Source organism: Phalacrocorax aristotelis, chromosome 10 (assembly GCF_949628215.1).
Source record: "Phalacrocorax aristotelis chromosome 10, bGulAri2.1, whole genome shotgun sequence".
Taxonomy (NCBI): domain Eukaryota; kingdom Metazoa; phylum Chordata; class Aves; order Suliformes; family Phalacrocoracidae; genus Phalacrocorax; species Phalacrocorax aristotelis.
Genome location: NC_134285.1, coordinates 25143741 through 25160251, shown reverse-complemented (window position 1 = coordinate 25160251; position 16511 = coordinate 25143741). Strand labels below are relative to the sequence as shown.

At 52.9% G+C, this 16511-nt stretch overlaps 2 protein-coding genes across 2 annotated transcripts; one reads left to right on the top strand and one right to left on the bottom strand.

The window, feature by feature from the left end:
- Positions 1-1184: 1184 nt before the first annotated feature.
- EME2 (essential meiotic structure-specific endonuclease subunit 2) lies at positions 1185-9738 on the bottom strand (the record flags this gene model as incomplete). The annotated part of the gene is given in 10 exon segments (XM_075106207.1): positions 1185-1408; positions 1411-1522; positions 2673-2736; positions 2738-2797; positions 2799-2858; positions 3311-3732; positions 4907-5010; positions 5952-6077; positions 9346-9411; positions 9414-9738. Coding segments are annotated over 10 exon segments (1443 nt in total), but the record flags the coding sequence as incomplete, so codon positions are not given.
- Positions 9611-15294, top strand: NME3 (NME/NM23 nucleoside diphosphate kinase 3). Its single transcript, XM_075105998.1, has 5 exons — positions 9611-9856; positions 9983-10113; positions 10549-10650; positions 10978-11090; positions 12034-15294. The coding sequence occupies exons 1-5, from the start codon at positions 9811-9813 to the stop codon at positions 12149-12151; spliced, it is 510 nt and encodes a 169-aa protein (XP_074962099.1). The 5' UTR covers positions 9611-9810; the 3' UTR covers positions 12152-15294.
- Positions 15295-16511: the final 1217 nt, after the last annotated feature.

The window sequence follows — 16511 nt, the reverse complement described above, 5'->3', positions numbered from 1 at the left end:
AACCTGAGGCTGGCTGGGATGGGTGCTCAGCGGAGCCAGCCAGACACCGCAGCACTGGGCGCTCATGGCAGCCCAGCAGCAGAACCACACAGGGTCTGCCACCCCTGCAGGGCTGGATGCTGGTGCCATTCCCGTCCCTGTGGTTTCCTGACTGCCCTCTGCGGGGCCTGTGGTCAGCCCGTGGCTCCTGCTTGTGGGGTTTTTCCCCAGCCTTTGACCTCTCCTCTGGTGAGTGGCACATTTGCCGATGATTTGGGTCTGAGCTGGTGCCATCAACCATGTGCAAAGGTTATTGGAAAGTGGAAATAAATAGGATGGGAAATGGTTTTTACCCATCCTCTCCATGGGTTTCCTCCCAGCACGGTCACTGGGAGCAAAGCTCCAGCTGCTGCCTTTTTCCCTACTCCTAAGACAGACCTGCAAAGGCTCTGGTGAAGCTTTTTGCACCATGTGCAGTTATTCCCTGCTGAGTGCCATGACCCCATGCCTTTCCTTCCCACATTGTGACTCTAAGCGAAGAAGGCTCTTGCTTCTCTAGTGACAGGCTTTGAATGAGAAGAACCTTAATACCATAGGACAGGCTGTCAATCCATCTGTATTGGTGCTGCAGCCAGAAAAACGAGCCTTGCTGGATTGCTCCTCCCCAGAAACTAATTCAAGTATTAGCAGATAAAGGCAGAAGAGTCCCTGGCAAGGAGGAACTTTGTTCAGGGGGTACCTTCCCACTTCTGCAGCACCAGTTGGTGTTGCTTTGAGCCAGTGAGTTGGCTGGTTCATGGGAGGCAGTTCAGTGGTTTCTGTGTCATTGTGGAAGACTCCAATTAGCAATACCAAATCCTCAGGCACTGGGGGGTCCCTGACCCCTGCTGGCCTGGCTGCAGCTATTTCTGAGTGAAAAAGAGCCAGTGGGGAGCAGGATGTTAAAATTCAGGACACGCTACAGAAAATACATGGCTCGTTCAACAACTCACCTGAAAGGCAGTGCAGGACAGACTCCAAGCAGCTGTCTCAGCAGAGGAGCTGATCCTGTGCTGCTCAGGGACAGCTCACTAACCCTTTCACATCCAGCCCCTGTTCCAACTATTCCATAGCTCTCTCAGGAGACAGGCTGCTTGCTCTCCAGCCAGGGGAATAGAAAGCTGGGGCAGCTAAAAGAGGAAAGGAGAGCCAAGAGGCTGAAGAAAGCATCTGTAACAAGACATTTATTGATGTGCAGGTCTCTGTTCTGAAACAGAATCAGGTGCTCCCCCTAGCCGGGCTCCCAGCAGCACTGCCGTGCCGGCAGCAGCTCAGCTGCTGCCGAGTCATGGCAGATAAGACAGTGAGGCTGACCACCACATCCCACGGTCCCTCTGTGTGCTCAAGTCCAGGACAAGGTCAGGATCAGTGGATACCATGAAGAGGTAATGCGGCAGGATAAGTCTGGCCCAACACAGCGGTCTTTCCTGCTGACATCCAGCTTCACTGGGATGTCACTCAGCAGAAGTAGTTTTTCATCTTCCGTGCTGCATGCTTTGTAGGCCTTTGAGGAGGAGGAAGAGGACACAAGAGGAGGAAGCCATTAGAACAGGTACTCTAAGAGAAGACTCCAACCTCCCCTGCAAGGCTCAATCCCATTGTTACAGCGAGGATCCATGACTAAGCCTTCATCCAAACATACCAGAACCAGGGGATAAAACCCAGAAGATCTATCACTTGGAAACAGACCTCACACACACTTGGAGTTGTGTTTTGTCCCTCCAGTGTACAAGAAGAGAGCTGTAAAGTCCCTTCTTCCGAAGGGGCTGTGCTAGGGACAGAGATCAAAGCTCCAGGGGAAAAAAAAGCAGATGAGAGTGTTTGACCATGACACTCTTTTTAAAAAGTTCTGTCACATATCATGATCTAATGGAAGGAGCTTATGTGATTAATGCTCACAAAAACAAGCACTTGCTGATAAAAATGCATCTTCATAAATTGGCTAAGGTGCAGTCAGAGGGTTAGACAGCATCCTAGTGTAATTCTGCTCCCCCAACACCTTGCTGAGCCAGTCTTGCTCACGAACCAGCAGAAAGCTAAGGGGAGTAGGGTGAGGGGGAATTTAGGAAGCTAAATCAGCTCCCCAAAGGATCAGACAGCAGAAGAGCAAGGAAATGGCGGGGTATGCCGCAGGTGACAGCAAGTGGGAAGAGAGCTAGGTGTCTTGTGGAAATCCTTTACAGTCTGTAGGGGTGATACATGTTTTCTGCTTGGGGGTGATGCAGGGCTGTCAGACTGTAACAGCAGCCACCCGAGACATCACCCATTTTGAATAAAAACAAGCAAAACTGTGTTGGACAAGGGCAGTGGGATTCACGCAACAAATGCTCAGCTGCACTGGCTGGGGTGGGCAACCAAATGCATCGCCAAGCAAAAATGCAAAGATGCTTTGCGCAGGTCCTGTGAGGTGAGACCAAGGCAGAGGCCCATGAGGGCCAGCAGGAGGGTTGAGTAGCTACTGCTGAAACAAAGCGATGGTTCAAGTCAAACACCCATCTGGAGACAAGCCTTGCCTTTCTGGAGAGTCCATTTCACACCTGGGACTTGTTTGCTACTTCAACAAAGACCTTTAAAAGCGAGGAAGCATGTAGCACCCCGTCCCTGCCTGCATCCTCCAAGCTTCTAACAGGACACCAAGGGGTTTGAGGGCTTACCTGTAACAGGAGGCTTGGGGAAAGATATGCTTCCACTGTATCTGCTGCAGTTGCAGAGCTGACTGTTAAACTGCTGGATTTGTCTCTTCCACACCTGCCAAAGCCCTGTGCCATCCTCCTCCACTCAGCCCGCTGGCCCAGGCCCCCTCAGTGCAGAAAGGCAACTCCTGCGACTCCAGCTGCCTCCTGCAGAAAGACAGACTGCTGCAAGCAGGACCTGGGGCTGGTGTGTGCACTGAGCACAGGCCTGCAGACCCAATGCTGCAGCCTTCCCCTAGCATTAAGCAGGGGACTTCCTTCTAAAACCTCTTTCTGCCCAGGACTAATATTTTTCCTCCCCCTCATAATTTTCTTTCCTTCCGTGGAAAGTTTCAGAACACCTTGGTGAAAAGGTTTTCCTAAGGCCATGATTTTCCCTCCTTTCCTAGAGCTGAATCTCCACTGCATTCACCATGAGAACAGAGGATTTTCATCAGCACAGAGACTGAAAATGATCTTGAGGCACATCAAGTCTGGGCCCTTAGGCCGATGGCATTGAGAACAGACTGGCAGCCATAGATAGACATTCCTGTAGCTTCCTCTGAGGTTTCCCAAAGCTGCAGGCTTGGGGTACAACATAGTCCAGCAATACAACTCACTGGTACGGACACTTTGCTATAGCCTTCATCAGTGCAGAGACGTGCTGGCCCAAATCCTGCCACGTGTCTAGGAACAGGACTTCGATGCTACCCCACAGCTGCAGCACTACCAGCGCCTGGAGAAGTGACAGAGGTGAAACACATAACACACCACCCAACCGGACAAGGACAGGCTCAGAAGGGTGAGTGTCAGCCAGGCCAGCCTGAGGCCCTCGTGCTCCTTGACCCTCAGCCAGTATCACTGGCATCAGCTCTGGCCACCAAAGGCTCCCAGTGAGAGGAATAAGGAAAGCGCATGGACAGGACATGTCTCTCAGCAGGAGGAAGCTGGGCTGGGGTTGGAAGGGGAGGGAGGCTAGGCTGCCTGCATTAGCTCTGTTTACAAAGCACCACAGTAAAGCCTGTTCATCCTTCTTTGCTCCCAGAAAGCCAGCAAGTCATAACCCCCTTCGGGGCATACTCAGGCAGGCCAGGAATTTAGTTCAAGGGATACCAAGCAAGGGTTTAGATTGTATTTGACCTAGTTCATGACTGCTGCAGCATCACAAGGAGCATTCCTGCTGAGCTGTGGGATGCAGGCTCTGCAAAGCAGAGACCTGAATAAGAACTAACAGCTCCTTTCACAGCTAACTGGGCAGTTCTTGGTGGGGTTGGGGAAGGGAGGCTGGATCAGCTCTGAAATAGGGTCTTATGAACAAGGGGCTCCAAACCATGCCTTGACATCTGCAGTCCCTCTTCAATCCCATCATCAGCCAGGGTGAAGGAGGATGCAGGCGGCAAAACAGCCAGCACCTCCCCTGGCAAAGCATTCTTTCCACACATGAGCTCACCAGTGGGAGCCTTTTCCACACAGCTCAACCCCAAGTAATGTAAAGCTTTAAGGATTGTAAGAAGTTTTACCTCCAGTATCTCCTCCTGAGTAACAGCCAGCTCCGGGCCAGGCCAGACTGCAGCTGAGAGCATTGCCTTTGTGCACACACAACGTGCCACATCTGCCAATGTTCTGCTGCTTCTTCTGGCTCACCTTCTTCCCTGGAGCATTAGCACTGATCTCCTCCCAGACACTGCCTATTCTAGCCTGTCATTCTTTAGTCTTGGACGGGGCTGGATGGTCTGAGAACTTCTCAGGGAGAAGCACAGGCTGCCTAAACAGGTATAAATAAAACATTGTAGGACTGCACACATATGACAATTAACATGAATCTCTCTGCTTCAAAAATACAAGTGTTTCCAAGGCTGCGTACCCTGAACATTTCTGTCAGGCAAATCTTTTATGGACTCCATGAGAATGGAATAGCTAAGTGCAAGGAAAGGCAAGGCTGGCCTGCCTAGCTCCCCTCCGAGGAAAGCAGCATCCTCTCCCAGGGTTAAGGGCAGGTCTCTGTGCACCACCCCTAAAGACCTCCTGCTGTACTCAGATGGGGCTTCTCCCACAAGTCCTCCCCTTTCAAACCACCACTCTCAGGAACACAGCTTTGTTTCAGGGTAGAGCAAGGGCAGTTTTGAGGGAACCCTCCCTCCCCTTCCATGTTCCCCTGGCAAAGTGACTCTGCTGTAGAGCACTTTGTGTAGGTCTGGTTCAGAGATCTGTATCACCTGGCTTAGGGAAAAGAGGCACTTAAGAAAATCTTCTGGCTCTACCAACACCAACACCTCTTTCTCCTCTTCAGTCTTCACCATTGATCCATCCTAAGAAGAAGAAATAATTTCCAACACAAGCAGAGGTCCAGCATAAAAGCAGACAGCAAGTCTCCATCCATGCAGAGCCCATACTGCAAGAGGCACTAACATGCACAAGGCTACATCAATAGTAGGCTAGTGGAAGACCACAGCTGAACTGAAAGGTGAAAACCCTCCCTGAACAAGCAGATGACTGAAGGTGCAGAAATAGCCAGCAAGGACAGCAGTGACAACCGCTGAAGTTGGTAACTAAGATGAAAGGACACAGAACAGCTTTGTCTGCACTGCACACCCTGTTATATGATCACGTTATTTGCACCTACGTTATCTGTAGTCTATTATACAACCACAGTATCTGCAATGTTTTATCCAGCAACAGCAAAAATAGAATTCTGCCTCCGCCTGAAATTCCTGTAGTGGGGGTGAGCACCAGAACAGCCTAACTCAGCCTCCACTGCCATGTGGATACTGTTTGACAGAGAACCTTCTGAAACCAAACTGAAATGGGAATGTATGTTGTACCAGAAGGTACCTGCTCTTTTGGCTTTCTGAATGAGAGGCCCTGCAGCAAGTTTGCCCAGCCTCTCCCAGAGGTGTAGCTCTTCCCCACAGCAGCATGCCATGTGCAGAATCTACGCTGGAAATGCTGCTGAGTACCCAAGCGAAACCTCCGGGTCAGTGACTTGTAGTGGTCTCATTCTTGCTTATTACAGGTTCCCCAGGCTCACCCTAGACAAGTGCCTGCCTAAACCTATGAGATGGTGTTTAAAAGACATTGGCTTTGGAATAATCTGCATAAGAATCACACCCAGCTCCATTCCCAAGCTAGCTGGTCACTAGTAATCAGTGTTCCTGAGGCTCCAATGCCCAGCCTAGAGGCAAGTCAAAGCTTTCTCCTCACAGCCCATCAGTTGCCAGCTTACATGTACAGAGAAGATGAGAAGGACTCACTGGAGTAGAAGGGTGCTTGGCATGTTTCTCTGCCAGATTATGCTGCAGGGAATTGCCTGAGGCTCAAAAGAATATTTAAAGTCCAAGGAACTTAAAACCTCCACCCAAGTGTCTGAGCCAGGATCTTTGAGGAGACCTGTGGAGGAGGACAGAACAATCCTGACGTGAGAAAAAGAGGTATTTCATCAGCTTTAATCAACACCAATAAAAACACGAGTGGAAAACAAGGAATTCTGGCTTCCTACAGCACATGCACTTGCTGGCTGGATTGCTGACTGAGTTATTGACTTCATCATTGACCATCTCTGCAGGCACCTTTATAGGTGTCCTCCTTCACTCCAGCCAAATACCTGGACAGTGACAGATGATTTGCCACAATGACTCTAAATCAGCTTGCACATTCTAGGTTACTGAAGGCAAACTTTCCAAGCTGGCTCTTCTGTTCCCCCTATGGACAAATTTTATTAAATTTGTAGAAACAATTATTTTTGAAATCTCTTTCTCTCTGTGTGGAAGAAGACTGAAATTAGTCAACAGCCTGAACAATTTGTAGCTTGGGAGCTGGGTGCCACCACCTGTGCACAGCCCTGACACACCTCCCTCAACACTCACTTCAGCCCTCTTCCCATCACTCCTGCAGCCAGGCTGGACACACATGTGGACATCACTGGGGAGCCCACGGAGAATGTGCTCTTAATTAGTGGCTCTGCATGATCTGTCAATCATAGCTAACGTAAGCTGACACCATCCATTAGGCACCTTCCTTACAGCTGTCTGTAGCTTTCTCAAATCAAATGTTTGGACTGTTTTCTTTGACAGGTACCTGCCCTAGACTGAATTTGAGATGTTTCAACAAAATAGTACAGCTATTTCTAAGAATGCAACGGGAGAGTTAACAACATCCTGCTTGTCAATGTTAAAAGTACCAACACCTTGTTTGGGGAGGGAGCTTCACCAGTGGGACTGCCCAGCCCAGCCCCAGGCTGCTCCCCAAGGCAGGACAGACCTCAGGGCACAGGGCTGGGTGCTGGTGGCACAGGACAGGCAGAGCACTCCTCCATGCTGCCTGCACTTCCTCTGCTAGCATCAGCAAGGGGAGAAAAGCCTCCAGCTGGTGTAGTGAGGTGAGGGGTGGAGAGGAGGGTTGGGAAGGCAGGAGCAGAGTTGAGACCTAGGCAGGAATGGGGCAGAAGAGATGAGCAAGAGCTAAACTGATTAGCACCGGGGCAGAAGGGAATGTGAAACCCAGGGACAGAAAGAAACTCTCAAGACTCAGTGGGTGCCAATATAATCGCCACAGTGGAGTTTTTAAAATGAAAAATCACATGGTATTTTCTCTGGCAGGCTGTGCATCACACCTGCCAGCGTACCTTAGCAGGCTGACCCCACTCAGACAGGACTACTCACCTGAAAAAAGGCCAAGAAAATACACTTCTAGAACCTCCACCACCTCCCAAGCAACAGCTGTACCCATGACTTCACAGCGAGTTCCACAACAGAACAGGAGACAGCATTTATCCCACACTTTCCTACCGACAGGATAATAAGCACAACAAAAAGCCTGCATTGGAGCAGAGACAGTCTTCCTCAGGCAAAGTGTGCTACGGACCACCAAAATATGACCTCTAATTATTTTACTGGTGCAAACATGGTAATAAGTTAATGAAAACCGTGTTGGATAAAGCAGCTGGATCCCTGCCATCCAGAGAACTGAAAGAACCTACCCAGGACCCGCATGGAAGAGAGTGAGCAGACCAGCAAGTCTCTAAACAGAATGTTTAAGGATACAAAACACATACGCTTAAAATACATAGAATCACAGAATCTTTAAGGTTGGAAGAGACCTCTAGGATCATCAAGTCCAACCATCAACCCAACACCAACAGGCCTCCTAAACCATGCCTTGAAGTACCACATCTACATGTTTTTTGAACACCTCCAGGTGACTCCACCACCTCTTAGGGCAGCCTGTTCCAATGCCTGACCACTCTTCCAGTAAAGACATTTTTCCTAATATCCAATCTAAACCTCCCCTGACACAGCTTGAGGCCATTTCCTCTCGTCCTATCACTTGTTACTTGGTATAAGGGACCAACCCCCACCTCACTACAACCTCCTTTCAGGTAGCTGCAGAGAGTCAGAAGGTCTCCCCCCAGCCTCCTCTTCTTCAGACTAAACCACCCCAGTTCCCTCAACCTCTCCTCATAAGACCTGCTCTCCAGACCCTTCCCCAGCTTCAGGCCCTTCTTTGGACATGCTCTTGCTGCTAGCAATTAGCAGTGAACACTTACTATAAGGATAATATAATTAGCAGAGAGTAGTGCATGACAGATGCTAACTAACAGAGCAATCAAGATACAATGCATACGGCTCTAATCGCACATGCACAGGGATGTGCTGCAGCTTGGATTCAAGGTGCTGAGGACCAGGATGAAGCATCACCCTCATTGTACTGGCCATTTGGCCCCAGACAGGGAAACTCACCCAGTGACCCTGGGCTGCCCAGGCAAGCTGCTGGGTGAGGAACGGGCCAGCAGGCCCGCTCCCCCCAGGATGGGGGATTAGAAACACACTCCAGGCAGTCAGGTGTGTCAGATGATTGACAGCAGTGCTTGTGAGTGCCAGGAAAGGGCCAGGATCCCAAGAATACACTGGTGGCCAGCGCCACAGAATAAGCCACCTCATTTTCTGCCAGCAGAGCTCCGTGCTGCAACCTACAGGGTCCTGATACCCTGAACATCCTCCCTGACCAGGCAGAGCAGCTCTGGAACCAGACCCAGCCCTCTGTGTGGCATCTGGAGAAGGTATTTCCGGTGCTGGTATTTCCAGAGGCTTGTCTCGGAGCTGTCTCAAGAAGCGAGTCCCAGACAGCAGGTAACATCGCTCAGCCTGAGCAGGTGGTCGAGCTCGGGACTGCAGGTCTTGTTCTCTCTTCATAGCTACCCTTTGTGGATGGGAGTGAATTAAAGGGTGGGAGCCCGCTGCCACAGAACTACATCAGAAACACAGGCTCTATAAAGATGAGCTCCCAAAGCCCTCTGGGGCTGAAGCACTGCCCCTCTGCTTCAGCACAAGGCCTGGAGAAGTTAGGAGCTCATTTTCCAGAGGTGCCAGCCTGGGCCTGTCAGCCCCGGAGCTGGAAAGGTTGGTCCTCCTTCTGGGATGCTCAGCAGTGAGGCAGGGAGCACAGCAGCTGCCCACCGCAGCTAGCCTACAGTCATGACAGCAAAGACAGAGAGAAGGAGGCCAAACGAGCCTAATGAACGCCCAGGGCGCTGCGTGGGCCCCAGGCCAGCGGCCCCCGAACAGCTCAGTAGGGGCTCAGAGGGGACCGCGACGCAGCCCGGAGGCTGTCCCAGCCGGGTCCCCTCGGCGGTTCGGCCTCCCTGCGCCCCGCCGCCCACCTGGGTCGGCGCACACCTCCATCAGCCGCAGGCACCGCTCCGGCCGCAGGAACCGCCACGCCGCTGCCGCTTCTCCAGCGCCTCCCGCTCCTTCCGCCGCTCCCGCCTCCTGGCCGCGGCCTCCCCGGGGGCCCTCCACAGCCTCGGCCGGCCTGCCGGGCCCGCCGCCGGAGGGGAGCCGGCCGCCGCCGCCGCAGCAGGGCCGCAGAGCTCAGGCTCGCTCCCGGGCCCCACCTCAGAGACCGCCCAGGTGGCGGCTCGCCGGGCCGCAAACCCCGGGCCGTGCTGCCCTGTCTTAGCCACGGCTGAGCACCGGCGGCCGGGAGGTGCCAGGCCCCGCCCATTACAGTGGGAACGGGGGCAGCGCAACCCTCTATCGGCCCCGCCGTTCCTTCAGCTCCGGCACGATCGTTCCGGTCGGGGGCGGGCTCAGGGGCGCTGGGAGAGAGGGGCGGCGCCGCCGCCATGATCTGCCTGGTGCTGGGGCTCTTCGCCGGCCTCTTCCAGAGTGGTGCGGGACAGGACTCCCTCGTCTCCCGGGGGCTGCGACGGGCCCCCCTGCCCCGGTCCCCGCCACCGCCGAGGGCTGGGGTTGGTCTCCTTACCCACTCCTCACGCCTCGGCTCTCTCCTTACAGCTTCCAGCGGGGCTAATGAACGCACCTTCGTGGCCATCAAACCCGACGGAGTCCAACGGCACCTGGTCGGGGAGATCATCCGGCGGTTCGAGAGGAAGGGCCTGCAGCTGGTGGGGCTGAAGCTGCTGCAGGTGAGCAATGTCGCTGCTGCTGGGCAGGGGGTCCCCTGGTGCCGAGGGGCTCGGGCCAGAGCAAGGTGGTAGACCCGAGGTTTCTGCCTGCTCCCAGCCCCTGCTGTTGTCATTTGGGCACCAGATCCTCGCAGGTCAGAGGGGTGTTTGTGCTCAGTTGCTGAAATTCCTTCTGGAGGAGTGATTCGCTCTGCGGGAGGGTGCCTGCCCTTTGCTGCGGCCCTAATCCAGGGCTCTTGTACTGGCTAGTGTTGCTCCTCTGACCTAAAAACTTTTCCCCTCCCTGTGTGAGGCTTCAGCAAACTTAAGCCATTTCACTCCTGGAAGCAGGCATCTGGGCAGGAGCTTAATTATAACGTGCGCTGTCCAGGTGTAGACCTTGCCCAAATCCCTGCCTGCTCAGAGCAGACTAAGCTTTGTGCTCTTTGTGCTCAGGCCTCAGAGGAGCTGCTGAAAGAGCACTACACTGCCCTTCGTGACCGTCCCTTCTACAGCCAGTTGGTGAAGTACATGAGCTCCGGGCCCGTGGTGGCCATGGTAAGTGCTGGCCACGTTCTCCAGAAGCAAGGAACAGGGAGTAAGTGCAATGTTTAAGCAGCATTGGCTTGTGGTACAATGGAAATGGAGCAGCCCCTCTTTTCAGAGGGCCTCTTGAAGCAGTACTGAACTGCAGGGGCATCTACTGCAGTAAATTAAATCCACAGACAATTCTGATTATTTTACAAAATCAACTTTTGAAGACTGTTTACAGAGAGACCCTTTCCTGTCTCTCACCCAGATGGATCAGATGGGAAATTTAGAGGATAGTTGATAGGATCTGCTTGGGGAGTTTTGGAAGCTGACTCTTGTTTTGCTGTTATGCAGGTCTGGCAGGGCCTGGATGTGGTCAAGACAGTTCGTACAATGATTGGGGAGACTAACCCAGCTGAATCCAGGCCTGGTACCATCCGAGGAGACTTCTGCGTTGAAGTCAGCAAGTGAGAGCTTTGGCTTTTTGTTCCTTCCGTATTTCAGGGTGTCCTGTCTAGGCATTCCTGTGTGAGGCCTGCCCAAGGCACACAAGTCTGCACCCACAGAGCACAGCTGCTCCCTCTGTGCACTGATCAGAGCTGTCTCCCTCTGACAGCTTGCAGAGCAGCCCTGGCAGGAGGTGCTGACCTCTGCCTTCTGGGGTTGGCTTTGCTAGATGGAAGAGCCTGGCTTTGTGTCTGCTTCCCGAGGCCTTCTCTTTTGAAAGCAGGTGGGGTTTGCTTGTCTTTTGCTCTGGGGAATCAGGACTGTCAAACTGTGAATAGGGAGGGAAGAGCCCTCTCAGCCCTTTCTTGGGGGAGCAGGGCACCTGGAGAGCTGCTCCAAGTTCGCCGGGCATCTGAGTCTGCAATGAAAGCCAAGTGGGAGATCTGCATGTGCTAGGGCTCTTCACCTGTGAAGATCCACCGGCTGTGACCTTGGGTGGCTGCAGCCTGGCTTGTGGTAGACACCACTTTTACTGAACCCTCTGGGATTAGGTTTCTGTTCCTTGGTGTCTGATACCAAACCTGCTTTGTAGGACCTACTTCGACAGAAGGAATAGGGGAAATCTGGAGGCAAAACTTGAATTGCTGACATAAAACTGAGGCAAACCCCAGATCAACAGGCACTTGTAGCTCCTTCTGTCTGTAGCAAACAGATGGTTCCGCCTCATAGGAGGAAGGAGCGCTGGGAACTGACAGCTCCTGCACATCCATGACCTAAGCCATGCTCAGCGTAACCACGAACAGCCCCTGAGCTGGAAGGAGGAGGAGAAGGTTGGAAAGAACATTGTAGGATATGACTGGCTGAGTGGGTTTAATTGGTCAAGACGAAATTTTCCAAACAGCAGCTTCCTTCTCCTGCCTTTCTCTGCTTAGTCCCAGCTGATCCCTTTCTTCTTCCCCACAGGAATGTGATCCACGGCAGCGACTCGGTTGAGAGTGCCCAGCAGGAGATCTCCCTCTGGTTCCACCCAGAGGAGCTGACTTGCTGGGAGGACACGGCTGAGCACTGGATCTATGTGTGAGAAGAGCAGCCTGAGGGAAGTATGTCTTCCTGACTGGGCATGGGGCATTTCCATCCATTTCATCATATCTGCCTGGGCTGGCTGTGGATCCTGCGGCAGAGGTCTTTGTTCTGTGTGTGGGTGGAGGGGTCCTGGGAGCTGGTCTGTATGTGTAACTCTGCGGTTCAGCTCCCTGCAAGGGTAGCTATTTCTTTTTTTCTCTCTCTGCTATAGTAAGTAGTTGGTATAGTTGCTCTGTTTGCTGCAGCATCTTAAATCTCAAGTAGCTCAAGGTGATTCATTGACGTGTAAGCAGGGCTGTATGCCCGTTTCTGCGTGTTCTCAGACCTGCCTGGCACAGGAGAATGTGTGCTCCTCGCTGCTGGGAGAGGTGTTTTGGTCATTACAAGGTGATGTGATCAATATCATTTACCTGCATGTCTTTTAAAGGCTTTTAAAGAATTAGGTTGCTATGGGATCAGGGGGAAAGTACCCACCCTGGGGTGAGAGCTTGTTCCAAGACAAGGAATGAGGGACAGGACAAACTGTGCTCTCTCCCTTGGTTGGAGCTCTGTGCCAGGGCACAAGTTCACCCACCTTCAGATGTGATTAGTGACTCCATAGGAGGACAATTCACCAGATGCTGTTAAACATAGTTTCTCTGGCTCTGGTTCCTGGCTGCGGGTGCTGGGAGTGGGGGAGCGGCTTATCTAGATCTGCTCGGGTTCTCTGCAGGCCTCCACTGTGGACTGCATGGCCCCTGGCCTGACCCAGTGCGGTTGGCCTCACGCTGTACCTCCATGGTGATTGACACACCAGTGAAGCAACAGCACTGTGCGAACCACAAGAATAGAAGGGGAGAGTGAAGTGGGGAAGGATTTGTAGATTTGGGGCTCAGGAAGGACTAGGAGGGCTATTTAGTCCTCTTGTGCACAGTGCAGGCTATGGAGTCCTGGCCCCAAGCTCTGGGAGACCCCGATACCTTCCTTGTCTGATGATGGAGCTTCCCTGCTGGGAGGGTTTCTGGAACAGTTGGACAACACCTTGAGCTTGCTGTGAGTTCTCCCTGGAACATCAAACTCCTCTGAGCTTTTGTACCCAAGCTCCCTGTGCAGCCTTGCCAGAGCGTAAGGGCAAGGACAGCAACACTGCACCCTGCCATGGAACAGGGGCACAGTTAAACCCAGGGAACAAGGTCCCACAGGGTTTTCCCCCATGTAGGCTCAAGTGTTTTGCCCGTTCCCTGTCCCTTTCCAGCTCCCCAGCTTTGTAGCTGCTGGGGAACAAGTGCAGTTCTCTGGGGACAAGGAATAAACTCTCCCCCAGTCCGGGCTGGCCCTGAGGGTCTCGGAATGAGCACCGAGGGCACAGGGGGTCTCTGTCCAGTGACCAGGACGTTCCTTAGCTGCCCCGCTACCACAGAAAGAGCTCTCCCTGCCTTCAGGGCCGTTCGCAGCTCTAAATACATGACAGATCCTGTTTGTTCCTGTAACTCACCCATCTGCTTTTTTTTATAATAAACTCCGGCGTCCCACCGTCTCCCCCACTGGTTTTTCCCCAGGGACGGGGGGCGGTGCACTGAGGGGGACGCGGCCTCGCGGCCGCCGTCGCCTCCTTCCCTCCCGCCGCCGCGCGAGGGCTGCGGCGGGGATAGGTCAGCCCTCGTCACGTGGGCCGGAGTGGCGTCGCGGGGCGCGGCTTGGGCGCCCGGGCAACCCCCCACGCAGTCAGTCCCCTGGCGGTGAGGGAGGGGCGGCCCTTCCGCTTCCCGCTCCCCCTCAGCCCCGGGCCCGGGTATCCCCATCAGCCCCGCGGCCGAGGCTCCCTCCGGCGGCGCAGCCAGCCCCCGAGCTCCCCTCAGCCCCTGCCTGTGGGCTGTGCAGCCGGGGCAGGCCTCTTCTGATGCAATGGGAACTGTGCCACGAGGACTGGTAAGACTTGGCCGTAGCCATGACAGAGCCCCGTAGGGTTTCGTTCACCACTCTCCACGGTCCGCTCAGCAGCATCTTCTTGCAAAGCTGCCAGCCTGGAGGGGATGTTTTAAATGCAACGCTTGTTTGTCAGATCTAGAGGAGGTAAAGGCAGCAGAGGTGACCTTGCCTCTGCCATGTGGAGGGTTCTTGTGCTTCCCGCTGAAACCCGAGGCTGGCTGGGATGGGTGCTCAGCGGAGCCAGCCAGACACCGCAGCACTGGGCGCTCATGGCAGCCCAGCAGCAGAACCACACAGGGTCTGCCACCCCTGCAGGGCTGGATGCTGGTGCCATTCCCGTCCCTGTGGTTTCCTGACTGCCCTCTGCGGGGCCTGTGGTCAGCCCGTGGCTCCTGCTTGTGGGGTTTTTCCCCAGCCTTTGACCTCTCCTCTGGTGAGTGGCACATTTGCCGATGATTTGGGTCTGAGCTGGTGCCATCAACCATGTGCAAAGGTTATTGGAAAGTGGAAATAAATAGGATGGGAAATGGTTTTTACCCATCCTCTCCATGGGTTTCCTCCCAGCACGGTCACTGGGAGCAAAGCTCCAGCTGCTGCCTTTTTCCCTACTCCTAAGAAAGACCTGCAAAGGCTCTGGTGAAGCTTTTTGCACCATGTGCAGTTATTCCCTGCTGAGTGCCATGACCCCATGCCTTTCCTTCCCACATCATGACTCTTTAAGTGACAATATGTCATGGTTTTAGCTGGGATAGAGTTAATTTTCTTCATTGTAGCTGGTGGTATGGTACTGTGTTTTAGACTCAGTATGAAAATAATGTTGATAACACACTGATGTTTTTTTTATTGCTAGTTGGTGCTTACACTAATCAAGGACTTTTCCAGCTTCCCATGTTCTGCCAGATGCAGAAGAAGGTAGGAGGGGAGGGGGCACAGCCAACAGAGCTGGTCCAAACTGGCCAAAGGGATATTCTATATCATATGATGTCAAGCCCAGTATATTAACTGGGGGGAGCTGGCCGGGGCAAGCAGCGATCGTGGCTCAGGGACCGGCAGCATCGATCAGTGGGTGGTGAGTGGTTGCATCACCTGTGGGTTTTGGTTTTTTTTTTTTTTTCCGGGCTTCATTTCTCTGTCTTATTATTTTCCTTTTTATTATATTATTATTATAATTATTATTATTACCATTATTACTATTACTATTTTATTGTCATTATTAAACTGTTCTTATCTTAACCCATGAGTTTTCTTGCTTTTGCTCTTCCGATTCTGTCCCCTATCCCACAGGGGTGGCGGGAGTGAGGAAGTGGCTGTGTGGTGTTTAGCTGCTGTCTGGAGCTAAACCACAACACAATATAAGCATAGAATATCTCAAGCTGGAACTCAAAAGGATCATAGAGTCCACAAGCCAAATGACTTCAGCGGTTCCTCCCAAGTCTTGTCACTGAGGCCTTTCACCATCTTGGTCACCCTCCTCTGGACACACCCTCATAGTTCGACGTCCTCCTTGTTCCGAGGTGCCCAAAACTGCACCCAGTACTGGAGTGGGGCCTCACCAGTGCAGAGTGGGACAATCACGTCCCTCGACCAGCTGGCTGTGCTGTGCTGGATGCACCCCAGGGCACAGGTGGCCCTTTTGGGTGCCAGGGCACACTGTTGACTCATATTCAACTTCCCATTGACCCAAACCCCCAGATCTCTTTCTGTGGGACTCCCCGCCAGCCTCTCATCCCCCACCTTGTATGTAGAACCAGGATTGCCCTGTCCCTGGTGGAGAATCCAGCACTTGCTGTTGGTAACTTTCATATGGTTGGTGACTGCCCAGCTCTCTAGTCTATCCAGATCTCTCTGTAAGGCCTCTCTACCCTCAAGGGAGTCCACAGCTCCTCCTAGTTTAGAATCTTTGGCCAACCCTCATAATGTATATTTGATTCCTGCATCTAGATCACTTATAAAAACATTAAAGAGCACTGGCCCTACAACAGCCCTGGGAAACCCCACTGGTGACTGGCCACCAGCCTGATGTGTAACTCTGAGCCTGATCCGCCAGCCAGTGGCTCACCCAGTCTGTGACTTGTCGAGCTGCGTGCTGGGCAGTTTGTCTAGGAGGATACTGGGAGAGACAGTATCAAAAACTTTGCTAAAATCCAAACCCACCATATCTACCAGCTTCCCTTGGTCAACTAGATGCCTGACCTTGTCACAAACGGGAATTAAAGCGGTTAAACAGGGCTTTCCCCTCATGAGCCCAAGCTGGTTATGGCCAATGACCACATTGTCTCTCGAGTGTTTTTCAGTAACTCCAAGGATAACCTCCATAATTTTACTGGGCACTGAAGTGACACCAACAGGCCTGTAATTACCAGTCTTCCTTCTTACATTGCTTGGAAACTGGGACAACCTTTGTCAGCCTCCAGTTGACTGGGACTTCTCCAGGCTCCCCAGACTGTTAC